Source organism: Octodon degus, unplaced genomic scaffold (genome assembly GCF_000260255.1).
Source record: "Octodon degus isolate 3935 unplaced genomic scaffold, OctDeg1.0 scaffold00180, whole genome shotgun sequence".
Taxonomy (NCBI): domain Eukaryota; kingdom Metazoa; phylum Chordata; class Mammalia; order Rodentia; family Octodontidae; genus Octodon; species Octodon degus.
Genome location: NW_004524756.1, coordinates 1,255,132 through 1,272,821, shown reverse-complemented (window position 1 = coordinate 1,272,821; position 17,690 = coordinate 1,255,132). Strand labels below are relative to the sequence as shown.

The window sequence follows — 17,690 nt, the reverse complement described above, 5'->3', positions numbered from 1 at the left end:
GAGACAGGTCAGTGCTGCCCACCTGTAGTACCCAAGTAGTGTGTGAGAGCGAGGCCTGGGAAGGGCTGCACCGTCACCTGAGACGGGGGCTTGTGACAGCGCCTCTGAGGTCTCCTGGCGTGCAGGCCAGGCATCACAGCTGAAGTACCAGCCCCCAAAATACCAACACTTCTTCAATCTGTGTTCTGCACATTACTCTTGCTGCGCACCTCTCTCTGCATATGGCAGAGCTGGTGCTGTGCCTCCTACCCAGCCCAGCTCATGGTAGCCACAGGTTTCCCACCATTCTCACACTCACTCAATCCCGAGCCACTCCCCTCTTCATGACTAAAACCGGGGTTCGGCCCTGGGTCGAGGCCTGTGTTCTGGCTAGCCATTGTTCTAACTGGACCAATGACCTCTTGGGACCTCTCCACAATTACAGATGTGTGCTTGTCTCGTTATTCTCACCACGAATTGCACTGGAAGTGGCAGTTTGGAATTAGTTACAGGAATTCCGATAGCTTTTCCCTGGGATTATAAATGTGGACTCCTCCAGATGGCGATGAGGTCAGGGCTCTCTATTCCCCTTGAAATGTTCACCTGTTTCTCAAACATGCTTACTTCACCATTCTTGCCACTTTCTGAGGCCTTCTTTTGGGAGTGTCTTTAGTGGAGCTGAGTGGCTGCCTCTGTCCTGAGTTGTTCACCTCCTTCCTCTCTGGGGAACATTAGCGGCCACACAGATCCAGAGGACGTGGAGATTGAGAACACAGTGTTGTGCTTCTGTGAGCCTGCCTTTTTTTTTTAATTTTTATTTTTTGAGGTTTTACCTTCTAATTAAATTAGATAATTTTTTTTTCAAATAAAATTGGTAGGAGAGTTTCAATAATTCACACATTGCATACATTCTTCCTAGTGGGAGCCTGCCTTTTCACTGGGCGGTTCTCAGCAGCAGCAGCAGTCCTGGTACCCATCACAGCTTGCAAAGATACTCCTGAAGGAGGACTTCTGGAACAGCTTCAGAAAGCATCAGAACAATGGCGGTATTGTGTTGGGAGCAGTGGGGACTATTCTGAGAGAAAGTGATGGCACTGTGTCTTTTTCTGTAATAATTTTTGAAATGTAAGCACACTGTAGTTTATTTTTTTATTTTACTTTTTCTTTTTGGGGCAGGGTTTTGCCATGCAGTTCAGGCCAGCCTTGAACTTGCTTCGTATCCCAGGCTGGCCTCATGGTGGTCCTCCGGCCTCAGCCTCCATGTACCGCCATGCCTGGCAGCACACATCTTTTATCAGTTCTGGGATGTATAAATTACACACAAAAATTGGGATCACACTGTACGTGGTTTTTGTAGTTGACTTTCATTTCACATACCCCAGGATTATTTTTACTCAGGCTTTAGAAGCAAATTATTCCTTACTCTTTGGGATAGGATGCCATTAGCCCAATGAAACAGGATTTTCTTTGGTGGTGGGGGGTGGCGAGGGGCGAAGGTCCATCTGATCACCCTGCATATTCTATTAGTGAAGTGGAACATGGTTTAGCAGAGAGTATTATGAATGGAAACCATTAGGCTGATTTCCCTGAAGACTTGAATAAGATTTGAGAGGGGAAAGGTCATCACTTCTGTCTGGAAGCTGTTGTGACAGATGGGACATTTTTTAGATCCACTTCGTAGATTTCCACATGCTCTAGGTTGTCCGAATCATACCATGTCAGTGCAAATGAGTCAGCTCCCGTGGCCAGAAGAAAGAAACTGCCCTGCTCCTGGCTACTCCGCAGCAAACTCTGTCTTTCTGCAGCTGAGTCTGCCCTGTCAGAAGTGCAACGACTGTGTACTCCTCTCCGCAGATCGCTGACACAGTGTTAATGACCATGCTTAAAAGTTGGCCAGAGTAACAAAACGAAATCAGTCCCCACCAGTGAGGTATCTGCATGTGTCCTTCTTTATAGGGCCCCAGGACATGTCCAAACCAGACAAAAGAATGGAAATGTCACCCGTGGAACAATGGCTGGAGTTGGAAAGGGCTAGGAGGTGCCCCCAAATGGAGCACCTTTTTCTACATCCCCACTAAGGATTAAGTTTATGAGGAAAAGAAAAATATTCTCCCCTCCCCCTCCCTGGACATTTAAAAAAGATGCAGCCTGGTGCAAATGGATATAAGCAAATCTCATCCCACCCTGACTGGGATGAGCGGCTGGATGAGAAGAGCCCAACCCTGTTACACCCGGCACGCCGGCAGAGAGCTCAAGCACGGTTTTGTCTTCCTGATGGGACTATTGATTTCTAAGCAGCAAATATGTCTCCATATTTTCTCCCTTTCTTTAAGAAAGAAAATTATGGGAATTTTGATTATGACTTAAGTTTTTGTGACTTGGGATCAATATCACACTGCATTGAAAAATGAACCTGTGACTGTGGGGAAACCTGAAAGATTCCTGGCAATTCCTCTGAAATAGTCCATGTTTTGGCTTTAAGCATAATTATATTCAAATCATTTTCTGAAAAATCAAAAGTTCTTGGTTAAATACTGGGTGGTGGCATCTCCTGCACCTTGTAATCTAGTTATAAAGTTTTGTGACCTTAACCACTAAATTTGTATCGACTGCATGGCCAGTTGGAATCAACTATAGTGAAATGAGTTATTGAGTTGTTTATAAAAAAAAAATGTAAGGGGAAAAGATTGCTGACTCAGAGGCAGATTGTATGGGCCCGAGTTATGTATGTAGATGGATGGTCTGCTGGAAACAGGAAAGAGCTTCCATAGCTTGGACATCTTTCTTATTTATAATGGATTTGTTGAAGGACTATACGTTGTCTGGACTCATTTTATGAGTGAGAAGTAGGTGCTAAATAGGTGCCTTTCTTTAGAGGGCAAAGGTGTTACGACTTACAATGCCCTTTAACTGGTGGTGGAACGCTGATCACAGTTAACCATTATTTTTACTTAGTATAAATGACTGCACTATCTAGATGTAATTGCTATTTTTAAAGAAAGGATTTGAAAATCAGCAATCAGTACAATATTTTCTACAAAGTGAAATAGAAAAGCCTCTCATTAAATTACTTTTATGCTTTCTGTTTTTTTTTTTTTTTTTTGGTGTGGAGATTGAACTCAGGACCCTGAGCTTGCCAGGCAAGCACTTATTCTACTGAGCTATCTCCCCGGGTCCTTGATTTTTGGTATACAAAAGAAAAAAAAAATTCAAATGAATCCAAACAATAAAATGCCTTTACCTGATTACTCTTTATGTTAAACAGACTTTTCTTTTTCTTTTCTTTTTGTTTTTTTGGCCTAAAACAGATAACTATTATGAGATACTGTGTTCATGTTAATTTTCTTGTCTGTTGGGCAATATTACAATGTTAAAGAAAATCTTTCACATTCAAACAGAGATGATAATATGCAGGGGTTTCCCCTAAAAAGTCTGTGTCCTATTCTCATGAATAAGAAGCCTATATTTGAATAATAAGCATTTCTCCACAGGCCTGCAGCCACACATAGGCATAGACCTCAACAAGCATAAAGGTGGCATTAAGATCTTAGAAATAGAGGCTGGGGAGATAGCTCGGTGGTCTAAACACCTGCCTGGCAAGTGCAAGGTCCCGAGTTCAAGCCCTCATACTGTATGCCGTGCCAGTCCAGGGAACCCTAGGTGCACCATGCGGGCCAACGAGTCCAGGCATGATGGCACACCCCTGTAATCCCATCGCTGGGGAGGCTGAGGCAGGAGGATCACTACGAGTCTGAGCTGTGTAGTGAGACCTTGTACCAAATAAATAAACAAAAGATTAAAAAAATACTTAAAAAAAAAGGATCTTGGAAATATGTGGTGGAGAAAGCCTGGTGTCAGCCCTCTTGCGGGTTATTCCTGACAGAGTGTCCTCCCAGGACAACGTCTGTTATCTAACAATTTGCTATTTCCCAGATGTATATCACCATGTACCTAGGCTGTCAGTAAAGTACTGGATGTAGTAAAATAGTCATATTTCAGACATGTCAGCTGTGGGACCCTAAGCCTTCACCCTGGATAGTTTATTCATGGCAAAACTAAACTTCTAGGCTGACTACCTCTGGTTTGGGGTTTCAGAAAAGTTCCAAGAGTAGAATTTTCAAACTGAGCTGAACACATTCAGAAGAGCTCATATACACATACATCTGTTGGGTGTAATATAGAGGAATTATTAAATTTTAGTGTGTTCTTTTATGCCGCAAATAATGAGTTGTGAACTTAGAAAACTCAAGGGATATGGTACGTGGTTTATCAGATCTTGTGTTTTTAACTAGTTCATCACATAAAGCAGCAACTGTCAAAGTACAGGCCTCTTGCCAGCAGGATGGCCACTCCTGGGGACTGGTGAGGGCTGCACATCCCCGGGCGCCAGGCAAGACCTACTCAGTCAGCTGTCTGGGTTTTCACAAGCTCTCCTGGTGTTCTTGATGCAAGCTGAAGTGTGAGAACAAAATCAAAGGAGGACTCTGGATTTATAACAAAAACAAATAACAAAACCCAAAACTGTGTGTCCCAGCCAGGTATGGTGGTACACGCCTGTTATTTCTCTTCTGGGAGGCTGAGGCAAGAGGACTACAAGGCTGAGCTCAGCCTGGGCAGCCCAGCAACTTAGGGAAACTCCACTTTAAAATGAAAAATAAAGATAGCTGGAGATATAGTTCAGTATATAGGGCCTGGGTTTAATCTCCAAGACTGGAAAACAAATCAAAACAAAACCAAACCAAAAAAACGAAGCCAAAACAAAAACACTCAGAACAAAACAAAAGAAAAACCCAAATTAAATAAAACAAAAACTCCCAAAACCCAAATTCAAACCCAAACCCCAAGCCCCAAAACAAACAAACAAAAAACCCAACCCAACCCATCCCAACGTAAATGACATGTGTCCTTATGATTTTCTCCTACTCTCCTTCTCCGATGGCAGAACGAGAAGCAAAATGCTTCAAAGAATACGGCACTGATGCTGTGCGCGGGACAGCTGTGGACAGTTCTGGTCCTTCCGCCCTTGTCTGGATCAAATCCAAAGGGAACGTGAGGCCAGGCTGGAGCCCAGGAGTGCAAGCGTGGAAGGGGACAGGCCCAGCATCTTTTCAGGCATTCACGGTTCCTCACCTAGGACTCATGCGTGTGGTTTTATAATAGAAACAAGCTTCTGACATGCTCGGGTAATTTCTGTTGTATTCCATTTCCAAAACATTGGTTGTGATCCACTCTGTGTTTTCATAATCTTGTGTGTTACAACTCAGAGACTGAAAAATGCTGCTCTTCGTCAGCAACTGTTTCACGCAAGCGCTGAAGAAAGACCAGGAGGGTGAAGCGCAGTCACAGTTGGTATTCGTTTACATATTTGCATATTTTTGTGTAAGAGGCTTCATAGTGCCGAGAAGATTCCTAGAGGGCTACGTAGCACCAGGAAGCAAGACACACTGAGTTAGAGCCTCCAATCAGGCAGAAGATGGGAAATACGATTTCTGCTGCTTGGTGAGCCCTGTGGCCCCTGAAAATTCCTGGGGTTAGGGATGGGATGGGCTCTCTCTTTAGGAGATGAAAGGGATTGGCACCGGAATGGGCCTTCTACATTTACAAATGGGCTACCTCTGTATACAGTGTGCCCACAGCTTCTATGCTCGTGGTTTGGAATTTCTGCAAATGGACCAGAAGCAGGGCAGTGCAACTGAGCTAAAGGCCCTATCTGTCTTCTATATCAGCAGATGCTAGTGGTCAAAAGCCAGATTCTTCTACCTTGGTCAGCTCACTGGTTAGGATTAGTGAGAAAGATAGCGTATGATTTTTACCCTCATGGTCACCAAGTTGACCTTTTAGACATAAACAAGGCTGACACTGGGCCAACAGGCACTGGGATGTCCCAGGGGTTGTTAAACCCTTGAACTTTCTGTACCTTTGGGCAAGGATAACTGCCTGACCCGTCCCTTCCACTAGCGCCTCTCCTTTCCTACCTGGACCTCCTAGGAACTCTCAGACTCAGTAATTTAAAGGCATAAGAGGTAGCCTTGAGGAATCCATTCTGGTTGGGTGGGTGCTCTTATTTTACTAGGTGTTAAGAAGCTAGTTGCTTTTTGGGGACAGGGGCTCACTTTGCAGTCCAGACTGGCCGCGTACTTACTAGGTAGCCCTGACTGGCATCCTGCTGAAATCCTCTTGCCTCAGCCCCTCAGCGTTGGGATTATAAGCATACTGTCTGGCGTGACAGCCACCATGCCTGGCTTTCTTATCCTATGGGTCGTTACATATTTTTGGTACTACCTTGATACAAATATAGAATGGAAGGCAAGGTCACTGGTGACAGACTCACTCTCACTTTGCAACTGGAAGGTGTGAAGTGGAAGCGGGGCCCAAGAGCCTCACCTTGAAACTGATTGACCTGCTGCATGGGGTACGGGCTCCGCTGCTGCTGGAGGTGCTGCCGGGGAGGATGAGACTGCTGCAGTTGCTGGAACGACAGAGGACAGGGCAGAAGTGAGACGGAGAGAGCATGTGGTCGCAGTCAGACAACCTGGAGGCTCTTAAGTAGGCAAGGTGGTTTTCAAAATCAAAGCGTTGTACTGAAGTGCGCTATGCATCCAGGCAAGTGAAGCAAGTGTAAGAAGCCAGGTGGATGGATTTCTCACAAATGAACACACTCTAGGTAACCAGCAGCTCAGATCCAGAAAGACCATTACAGGGAGCCTCTGGGGCCCCTCCAGCCCTTCCCTCCCATGACCTGGGGCGTAGTCACCCTAACTTTTTTTTTTTTTTTTTTTTTTTTTTTTTTGGTGGAACCGGGGAATGAAAATCGGAAGTACAGTTTCAACAAATAATACACTGCATATATTCTTCTTAGTGGTTAATTGCTGTACAAGATGCGGACTTGTGATCCTATTTACAAACACCATTAGAACAAATCATTCTATTCATTAAGAGAATGCAACTATATATCTATCCCAACCACTTTGAATACACAGATACAGAATGGACGTTCATCGGTGTACCCCATTTTTTCTAAGTTCCGTTATTGAATATTATAGGTGTGTAAACTCAGCAAAATATTCTAAAAGAGTCCAGTAGCCCATAATAGCATTGGGTCTTCTGTTTAACTGGCAATGTCAGAAATTATTGACCTGAGTCCCCCACAGCTCAACTTAACAGCATGGCTTAATTTCTTATATTTTGTCTTCATACTTTTCTACTGGATGATTAAGACCAAGGTAATCACCCTAACTTTTAACACCAGTGGTCAGCTCTGTCTGCTGTGCTTTACAGAAAGGGCTTCACATGGTGGCACTTCAGTGTGTGGCTTTTCATAGTCACCACGTGCCTCCTCACTGTCCCATATATACCACGACTGACCCACTCTACCAGGGCTGGTTGTTTGGGGGCTTTCTAGTGGGGGGTTTTGCAGACACCACAAGTATGCACATCGCTGTGATGCTTTGGGGGAACACTTGCTTGTACTGCTGTGGCTTGCTGGTCATGGAGAATGTGCCCACGGTGGGCAGTTCTGGCTCGGACTTCCCAACCTCAGCCTGCACACCTTCTTTAGTGCCTTGGGGCCCAGCTCACAAGGACAAGAACTCCTTAACCTAAATAGATACTTTGGGCATAGGAAGATGGAATCCTCAGGGGTTGTGAAAGAAGGCTAATCTTATTCCCATGGTCACATTGCCTGGAAAATAATCTCTGCAAGGAAAATACTCAGCATTTACTACTTCGAGGAAACTACGTGGGGCCTCACATATACCCGTGTTTCAGTCTTTCTTGTTCTCACGGGGATCATGCTCCAAGCACTGTTTTTTTTTTTCCAAGCACTTTGCTAACTCATGGGATAGGCTGTGGGATTGTTATCATACTCGATGTGCAAGGGGCCAGGGCATGAGAGTCGGGGAAGAGAGTCCAGAAAGTGTTAGCTCTAGGTCTGCAAGACCTAGGCCATTAACTGCCTCCCTACAGCTGCTGAATATTCATTAAGCACCTTTCACCCACAAGGCTGTAAACAATCTACAGTTAGGTCCCTGCCCTTTAGAATGTTCATTATAGAAATAACACACACTGACCACTTCTTAGCGCATGTGTTTGCTTCTATTTTTTTCTTTCATGTTTGTTCCCGGGTAGCTCTATAATTTCCATCCTAGTCCTCTCTATGGTGTTAGCCAGCGCTGTGGCAACCAAAGGGAAAACACCAACAGCAACAGCAACAGCAACAAGATGAGCTCTGCTCTGCTGACCCCAGCAAGTGTCCCCTAAGGATGCAGCAGAAAACTGTGCAATGTTTCAGGCCTTCCATGGGAATGGTTCAGGCAGCAATACAGTCATTGCTGAGAGGAGGCGGAACATTTCAAAGCTTCTCCTTGCCTATTAGGGAAGAGCCAAATCAGCCCACTTACAAGGAGCAAGCTGGTGGGCCAGGTGGCCTGGACTCAGGAGACCACTTTCTCCTGGCTCTGCCTCTCAAATAAACCCCATCAGCTTCCTGGGCTCCGTTTCCTTATTTGTAGAATGAGAGGACTTCAGATCTCCTATGTTTTGGTCTCAAATTCTAAGTTCTAGCGAACCTTTGTGAATGAATGAGAGGTGATGCGCTCCCTGCTCTTGGGGCAAGGTGCTAAATGTTAATTCCGCAGCCACTTTTTTTTTTTTTTTTTGGTGGAACTGGGGAATGAACTCAGATCCCTGTGTTTGCCAGTCAAGCGCTTATCCTACTGAGGCATCTCCCCAGTCCTCTGCAGCCACTTTCAACCTTGTTCTGCTCTAATCCTCAGGTCCGCTGAGAGTTGGCCTAAAGTTCTCGGGGATGTGCAGGATGCCAAAGCCTTCTGTTGCTCCTCATTTGTCCTTTTGGGAAACACCAATGTTCCCAGTGCACTGTTTCCAGGCTTGAAAATGCTGGCCATTTTCAATGCTGCAGAGTCTGGAGCAAATCAGTATGGTGTTGATGTGGCAATCAATACTCACTCTCAAAACACAAAGTGGCGCGCCTACCACTTGGAGAGCCCGGGGCCAGCCTGTGGTAATAAGCACCGTGTCCAGGCCCTGGGGACACTGCATTGTCGTGCCTGGCACCCGGCTCTGCAGCTGTTCTACAATACTCTCTGAACCCAGGGTCATGACCCGTCCCCATATGCACGTGTGCAGAGTAGACAGCCATCGAGGAGCCGTGCACACACTTGCTTGTGTGGTCTTTACCACAATCATGCAAGGGGAAGTATTCAAACCTAGCCTGCTGGCTGAAGAGAGAGGTTAAATAGTTGCCTCGAAATCACACTGCAAGCAAAAGAATTGACAAATTGTCACTCTGAATAAAGTGATCTCTAATCCTCACAACACACAGTTGCTAAGAAATTATGGTCCAGCTGGAGTATAATCTGCCCATGGAGCATCTAACTCCAGGTCCTGGACTCTGAGGGGTCTCCTACCCTCTGCCTGCCTTTGATACATCTCTTCCCACATTCTGTCTTTCCTTCCTCCTCCCAGGCCTTGGCTGGTCTGGCTCCGCTGGGGCAGCACCCTGGGCTGGCAAAAGCGAATTCTTCTCACTTCCCCTGCCTGCCCTCAGCTGGGTGGCTGCAGTCACCCATCGAAAGGCATTGCTCACAACAACAGGCACACCTGCCATTCCCTGGGCCCGGCTGAGGAGAGGATTTACAAAGCGCCGCTGCCCTCTGCAACTCCATTTATCACCTCCGGAGAGATATTGGCATGGTTCCTTGTCATACACCTTCTGCAGGGTGAGCAGGATGGGGGTTTGTTTGTATAGTCACTGCTGGGCAGCGGACTGACCTTGGTAAGAGGGAAGATAATTACACAGCTGTTCAGGAACAAAAGGAAAAGCAGGGCACATACAAGAACTATGCTCAACAGCACAGGGTGCTGTTCTCTTTGGGAAATGACGAGTGTCACTTTGAAATGCTGTCCATGTTTAGTAGGGATCAACGTGCCAGTTCCTACATCACTGTGTCATATATTTGTGTGTGTGTGTGCTTGTGTGTTTGTACGTAAATGCTTGGTAATTTCCCAAATTCTAACCCTATTAGGAACTTTCTAGAACAATAACTATGAGTGAGTTGCTGGGCTCTGAGTCTTCCATGACAATCCCCTATAACAGAGTCTGCTGTCTGAGATACCCTGTGCAGGCTTGCAGGGACCTTTGGAGACTTCCGGTGGACAGCCTCAGGCCCTTCCCCGGGGATAACACTAAATTAAGTGCAGGCAACTTGTATAACAAAACAAATCAAAACCTACAGGAGTGGGGCCTGGGAGATGGCTCAGTAGAATAAGCACTTCCCTGGCAAGTGCAAGGGCCTGAGTTCAATCCCTGGTTCCGCAAACAAACAAACAAACAAACAACCTACAGGAGTGGTCTTTGGGAAGGCTTCCTTTCAAAGCTGGAGAAATTATGTGGTAGGGCTGGGACAAGGATGCCTAAGGTAAAGGAGTATTTGTGTTGGGCCTGTCTTTAACGCATACACTTCCTGAGCTATTTTAAAAGCCATCACAAGGGCTTTTCTTGTGTTTGTACTCTCTTAGCGACCCCTGGTTCAGATGGCCAGGTGGTCCTGCAGGCCCTATTGTTCTGCCATTGTTCATGTCCAACTCCTCAAATTCTCCTCAGTTCTTCTTCCTGATACTCTCTTCCAGAAACAAAATTATCTGAATTTGTGTGTGTGTTTGCTCTATACAAGAAATATTAGGGCTTCTAAAGAATATAAGCAGCCTCCATTCATGTTGATTATGCAGACCCCTGTCCCAGAAATCAGAAGAAAAGGAGCCAGGCTTGCATCGAAGAGCTGTCTATTGCAAATGGGCCTCAAATCGATGGCGGAAGCCTGTCTTTAAGAACCAACTTACTCATTATTGGAAAAAGCCTAACTAATTGAAAAGGTCTACATTCCACAGGTTCTTACAGGATCCTGGGAAATGCTGGCCTTTGAGCTCCTCCATGGAGGACAGTGGGGCTGGAGGGGAGGAGTCCTCCCTCACAGATGGCAGATGCCACGCATGCGCTCTGGATCCTGTCCTGGGGTGTCCTACCTGCTCCGCCAGGATCTGTTGCTGCTGCTGTCGCTGCTCCCGCAGGAACTGCTGCTTCTGCTGCTCCATCAGCTGGGCCCGCTGGTCAAGCAGCATCTGCTTCATGATAGCCGCCTGTGGCTGGCTGCCCAGGAAGCCGGGGCCAGCGGGGCTGGCTCCGGAGACCATGCTGCCCGAGCCTGGGGCCACCGAGGGCTGCATGGGGCCCGTGGTCCGCGGAAGGCCCACCGGGTGCTGCTCCTGGTGGGGCAAGAAGAGGCAGAGATGTAGTGATTTGGTGAGGACACTCACTGCCGTGTGCAGAAGCAGGACCCCAGGGTTTCCAAGGGGAACCCATTAACGGTCCATGAAAACAACCTGGTCATCCCCCGACCTGCCTCACTCAGTGGAGCCGGACAGTGACAATAACAGAGCATAGCTCTGGGAAAGCTGGGACCAGGCTGTCTGTTTCACATGGGGCTAGCAGATGTGTGTGCTGTGGGGGATGTTTCAGCTGACACGAAGTTCCTTGAAGGAAAGGAATAAGCCCTCAGGTAGGGCTCTGAAATACGGGAGGGGATGCCCCAACCTTGCCGGATATTCCTTCCACATTACTGTCTTCTTGGCCAAGATGATGTCTCCTGAGGAAGCACGAGAGACACACACAGAAGCCCGCTGGAGTCTATGGATCAGCACAGCTGCTGTGTCAACTGCAACTTATGAGAGCTTAGATAAGTGTGTACGGAGCCCAAGGCCTGCACCCTGAGCTAGGTCCCCAGCTCTTCTTATTTTCTTGAGACAGAGTCTTGTTAAGTTTCTCAGGCTGGGCTTGAACTTGTGATCCTTCTGCCTCAGCCTCCCAAGAGTGCTGGGATTATAGGTGGGTACCAACATACTCAGGTGATGGTGATAACTTTTTTTTGTGTGTGACAACTGTTAAGGATTGCTCTTTGGGGAATAGGTGGTACAGTGGTAGAGACCTAAGCCCACACAGCCCGGGGTGTGTGTGTGTGCGCGCACGTGCATGCGTGTCTACATAGCCAAAGAGGGGAAAACATTAGGGATGAATGGTTCTAGGAACAGCAAGTATGTGACTATACAATTTATCGCCCGGACACGTCTACCAAAGCACATTCAGGAAAGGCAAGTGCTGCCTGGATGTTCCACAGAAATATTCTTTCTAATTAATGAAGGTTTCAAGCCACTACCACGCATGTGAGGACGTGACTTTGGAGGCACACACAAACCAAAAGGCACCCATGCAGCTGTATGGTGAAGCATATTATGAGACCTGTTGTTATTTTGAAAACTATAATCAGAATTGGATCTGACTACTTTCCCTTGTCTTCCCTGGGTCCATTTTCAGTAGTAGATATTGGGGAATGCATTGGCCATCGCCTTGCAAAGCACAGAGCTGAGATCCACTGGGCACTGCCTCTCCGTCTTGCACCATGTATACTTTTCCTCAAAATTAATGCATTCCCACCTGCTCTGTATCTTCTGTTACGACTTGCCCCCCACCCCCAGCAAAACAATGAAAACAACCCAAACCACAACACAACACAATACAACACACTCCTCCTCTGGCCCCAGAAACAACAGCTCAGTTATGTCGTAGCCCAGATCATACAGCCAGTAATCAGATGACCTGTAACTAGCCTGTAATCAGCAAGGAAGCTGATTTTGATTCTAAATTGAGTATTCCTTTTCTCACTCTGGTCTTTCCTAGATGAAGAGCCCGTGGCCCCAAATGCGCATCTAGAATTATCTGTAGATGACCAGGCATATTATAGCTCAGTGGCATAAGTGCCTGCTCGGCAAGCACAAGGTCCTGAGTTCTATTCCCCGTGCAAAACCTAAATATCTATAGATTAAACATCAATTGTGTCTCCTATATATGTAATGTGTTCTATTTTGCACATACAAGTGCTGGTGCTGAAGTTAATAATAGTATTTTGTCTATCTTTTTTTTATACTTATAACAGGAAATATTTTTAATGTTAATAAAAAGGTCTTACATTTTTCTAAAAAAGATCCAGGTGCTTTGATGCTACCAAAAGTGTACTTTATGGCCAACCCCTGCAGGCATCTGGCTATTTCAGTCTTCCCATTTTTTCCCAGATACTTGCTCCCTGTTCTTCGGGCCCTTTTTCCCGTGGGATAAAGCTGTTTCTTGGCACCTTTAGAGACAAATGGCTGATCAACCTAGCACTTTAACAAATGCATTCACACAGCAGCATGGTGGACCAATCAGCAAGAATACAGATATACAGTGTCTTGGGGTGTATTTCAGCATAGTTAATATTCTCCAGCCTGGGAAGAGAGAGGTGGAGAAAAGCTGAGACCCAAGGGGAGAAAGTTTTCTGTTTGAGTTTTGGAGATGGCCGAATTGTTTCTCTTTGTGTCCTGGGAGATACGGCCTTTCTGGTCCTGCACGATGACCTCCTGGAGCCGGCTGGGGTGCCACGCACTGGGGAAAGTGGGGTGTTTGCTGTCAGCCTTCTCTCCACCCTGGAAACTGAGCAGCCAGGGGAGTGACCCCCGTGTGTGTAGGGAACATTCTGAAAAGGACCAAGAGACTATTCCTTCCAAGTGATGCAGTCTTCCCCCAGTGATTACTTCCCAGAAGTTTGCCTTGGGTTTCTCACAGAAGGCCACAGGAAAGGGGGACCCGCTTGCCTTGGCCAAGTACCACCTACCAAATGCAGCCCCTGTGGGACCTCCTTGCCAGTGGCAGCCCACAGCAGGCCAGGGCCCCTCCGCCCGCCCCAGCTGCCGCCCCAGTGGGGAGCAGTCTCCCCCAGGCAACCTGTCTCACACATTAGGTCAGCAAGGCTACTGTTTTACACTGCGCCACTTCTAAACTCAGGTCTCAGAGGGCTTAATGAGAAAGAATCTGTGAAATCTCAGGATTTCTGGCCACTGTTGCAGCACAGGACACACACTGTGTGATGCAATTAGGGAAAACCATGCTGCACATTCGTCATGCCACATGCAATGCCTTGCGGCCCAATGATGCAGTATTTTTAGTTTTAATTACTGGCTTGTTCTCTGCTCCTGCGCAGGGGCCTCCCTGGCCATCAAAACAGAATCTCAATACGTTCTGTTTCCCTCAAATCCAATTGCTACCCAGATCTTCATCATTCTCCAACCCCACACTCTCCATACAGTAAAGGGAGGAAAAAGCCATCAAAAACAAGAACCTGTCTTCCATATCTTCCTCTCCAGAGACCGAGTCTCAGTCTTTTAAAGGCTGGAGGTGGGAGGTGGGAGGTGTAAGAAACACTCTTACCTCCCGGAAAAAGGCAGTTTTGGACTTCAATAAACCCGAAAGTATCTCTCAAGCACGGCTAGTAGTTTTTATTTATTTATTTTTGTGGAACCGGGGATTGAACTCAGGTCCTTGCGCATGCCAAAGAAGCACTTATTCCACTGAGCCATCTCCCCGACCCCTATGGCCAGTAGTTTATTTATAAATCTGCCCGCGGAGAAGTTCCCTTAAGTGTTTTCAAGAACATGCTCAACGTTTGGGTGAGCGGGGCCAGGCTGGCTGGTGGCGAACCAGAGACTGCGGTTTCGCGAATGGATCATCACAAAAGGCTGCCTGCCGGGTTGAGACTGGGGTGACAGCGACGTCGTGGGTAACTGGCCAGAGGGTGCCTGGGGTGTCAGCCTTTCTCCAGGCAAACCTCACTGGGCCAGAGGAGCTGCTGCTGTTCCGGAAATGGCCCGCAGATGGCGGTGTCGGCCCGGGCCTGCCGCAGCCCGCGCCCCGCCCGGCGCAGATGGCTTAATCAGGCCCAGCCCCGCCCGCGCGTCCGGGCCGCCGCGGAGCCGGCAGCCAAGGGTTCCCGCGTACAGCAGGTAGCCTGGCAACTGCGCGCCCAATGCCGAGCAGATGGCGTTCGCACGGCGCGATGGACATCACACGCGGCAGCCTGAGACAATCCAGGAATTCCCTGGTGACTCGAGGCCCTCTTTGCACAAAAACGAGCTCTCTCTCCAGCGCGCAGCTCTGGGGTTTGCTCCCCGCCCCCTCCCGGCTGCGGAGCGGTTTCTGGTTACCGACTTTGCGGGCAGCCTGGGGGGCAGGGAGCGTCAGCCCGGAGGAGGCGGGAGGAAGCGGAAGGGCTGGGAACGTGGCGGGGCCGCTGCGGCCACGGAGGGGCGCAGAGCAGCCGGGCGCACGGTGGCGAGGGACCCCCCCCTCCCCTGGGCCCCGCCTGGCTCGGGCTTTGCAACCACGTGCTCCCTCTGCAGCCTAAATGAAATTTAGGGTTTTCGTTAAAAAGTCCCCCGGGGCGTAATTTAGCCTCTCGACTCGAGCCTATCTGCTTACGAGTCCTTGGGGGACTCCGGCTAGGCAGGCTGGAGTGGGGATCGGACACCCCGGCAGGCCTGAGAACACAGCCGGCTTGGCAGTGCTAACAAAGAAGCAGGCGCGGCTCCCCAGGCCTCACCACGCGCTGCACTCCAGGAGTGCCACTGGCTGGGAAGACGCTGGCTGGGGGGTGGGGGTGGGGTGGTGGGGACACGTGGACAGGCACTAGGCTGGCTTGTGGTGGGGCAGAGTAGCAGCAAATCAGTACAATAAAACAAAAAGGATGGCCTAGAAATGGAATCTTGTCACGCACACACATGGTCATGTAATTTCTGAAGCAGTAAGTCAATCCTTGGGCCGTGCAGAATTTCGACTAAATTCTACAAGGTGTCTCTATCCAACTTTTGTCACCCAAAACTAGAGGTTTTCTCCTATGGAGGTGGAATGCAAGCTCTTAAGTTTCAGAAGATGGAAATCTGGCAAAGGGAGACGCAAACATCACACTGGCCAGGCAAGACTGCTATAGTTTCCGGCCCGAGAACAGTGCAGGGCTGACCCCATCCCATGGTGGGGGCAGGAGACGCGGGCTCCGAGCCGCACCGTGGACCCAACTCAATTCCCACTGTATGAAATGCAAGGCGGATTTCTAAACCTCATTAGTGGCAACTTTGGAGGTGGAAATGACCAAGCAGATGTTAAAAACCATCCTTATTTCCACTAGGGCAAGTTGAGTGGAGGGATGCTCTAGGGTCAGCAGCATTGGCCGTGCCTAGGAACGTGTGGGACATGAAATGCAAGCTGTCCTCTGTGGGTGTACCTTTTAATAAGCTCTGCAAGTGACTAAGAAACTCCACGGCGTGAGAATCACCAGGGCAAATAACCGTGGCTGCTGGGCATTGACTATAGCCGAATTCTACAGCAAGGCCGCACCTTCAAAAGCAAGGAAGGGTGCCGAGTTCCTTGCAATTTCTTCAGCATTTGGAAGTAGTCTCAGTTTTCCTCGGGGCGGTTGCTCAGACTGGTAATGTTTGCCATGCAAAACCCAGAATTGCGAAGGGAACCCAGGAAGCACAGTACTCCAGCGAGGCAAGTGGAAGGAAGAGCAGCCCACACCCATGAGGTCCCAAGTCCAGAGCAGCTCCTTGCTTGGGCACCCAGCATCCCTGGGCTCCCTGGGGCTGGTATTAAGGTAGTGCCAGAGAGCTGTGCGTAGAGGAGGAGTCCCCCGGCTGGAATGGGCTCTTCAATATGGAGAGGATGAGCTGGTAAGGAAGAAGATGACTAACGTGGGGGTGCAGAGCACGGTGCTAGTGCTTCTTCCTGTGTAATTAAACTCGGAGTCTCTAAGAGGGTAAGTGACTTCTCTGATGTTGCATGGCTGGTGGCAGCATCTTTGGGATTTGGGTTTTCTCCCACCACAGCCTGCATCTGATCTTAATCAGCAGGCCACCCAGTAGGGCTCTGGGGAGGGAGGGTGAACACTGAATAAAAAGGCTGGGACCTAAGAATGGAGCTGCCAGGGCATCAAGATATGCACCATTTTTTATTTGTTGCTCGAGACCCAAAGTTGGATGCCTCTGTGATGCCAACTTTGACATTCAACAAAGAAAAATGGAATAAGATCAGACCAGTGAACCATAGTGGGAGAAAGAAACGAAATAAAACCTCAGGGCTCTCTTTGAAGTTGATCAAGTGTCAGGGCAGAAATGTGGTTTCAGGATGGTCGTATTTTTAATAGATTTCCTTTTTCCAGAACACTGTTACCCTGAAAGCTGCAAAATTCACAGGACAGCCCCAATAGGCTCGCCCCACCTGAACCAATCTATCCCTGATGATGGCTAAAGAAGCCCGGATTAAAAGTCCTGTTATATGATGTGTGGCTGTCACATCCCCAGGATGACTCAATGTTGAGACTGCAATGATCAGTTTAGGAAAATCATCTCTGAAACAGCAGTAACTTGGAACCCAATGCTAGGGCTGTTGAATGGGTTCAGCAAAGTTCTTTGTTCCACTTCTAAGATGAGTGGCTTACACTGAGGGAACCCACCGGACTGGCTAGGAATTCTGCTCCTCCATAGGCCCAGTGCTTGGCACCCCGGCCTCCTGATGGGGCAGCACAGGGTGGGGGAAGTGCGGTGCTTCTGGTTCTAGCTGAGCTCTTAACCATGCAGGGTCTTTGAATTGGATTTTTTTCTTCTTCCAGGTTTTCAATGAGCAAGGAGGATTCTCTACCTGGACATTAGATAAGGCAACTGGATTGGCCTTCTACACCCACAGATTCTGTATCTGTGCATACAAAATATATGAAAAATGTTGTGCTGAACACACAGACTTTTTCCTTATCAGCGTTCCCTAAACAATATATATA

General features: G+C 48.1%; 1 protein-coding gene across 1 annotated transcript in view; it reads right to left on the bottom strand.

The window, feature by feature from the left end:
- Maml3 (mastermind like transcriptional coactivator 3) overlaps positions 1–17,690 on the bottom strand; it is a 416,933-nt gene that overhangs the window by 3,766 nt on the left and 395,477 nt on the right. Inside the window, exons 3-4 of the mRNA XM_004643626.2 lie at positions 11,023–11,262; positions 6,364–6,448 (exon numbers count right to left, since the gene is read on the bottom strand). Coding sequence (XP_004643683.1) covers positions 6,364–6,448; positions 11,023–11,262 — 325 coding nt within the window. The remainder of the gene's footprint in view (positions 1–6,363; positions 6,449–11,022; positions 11,263–17,690) is intronic.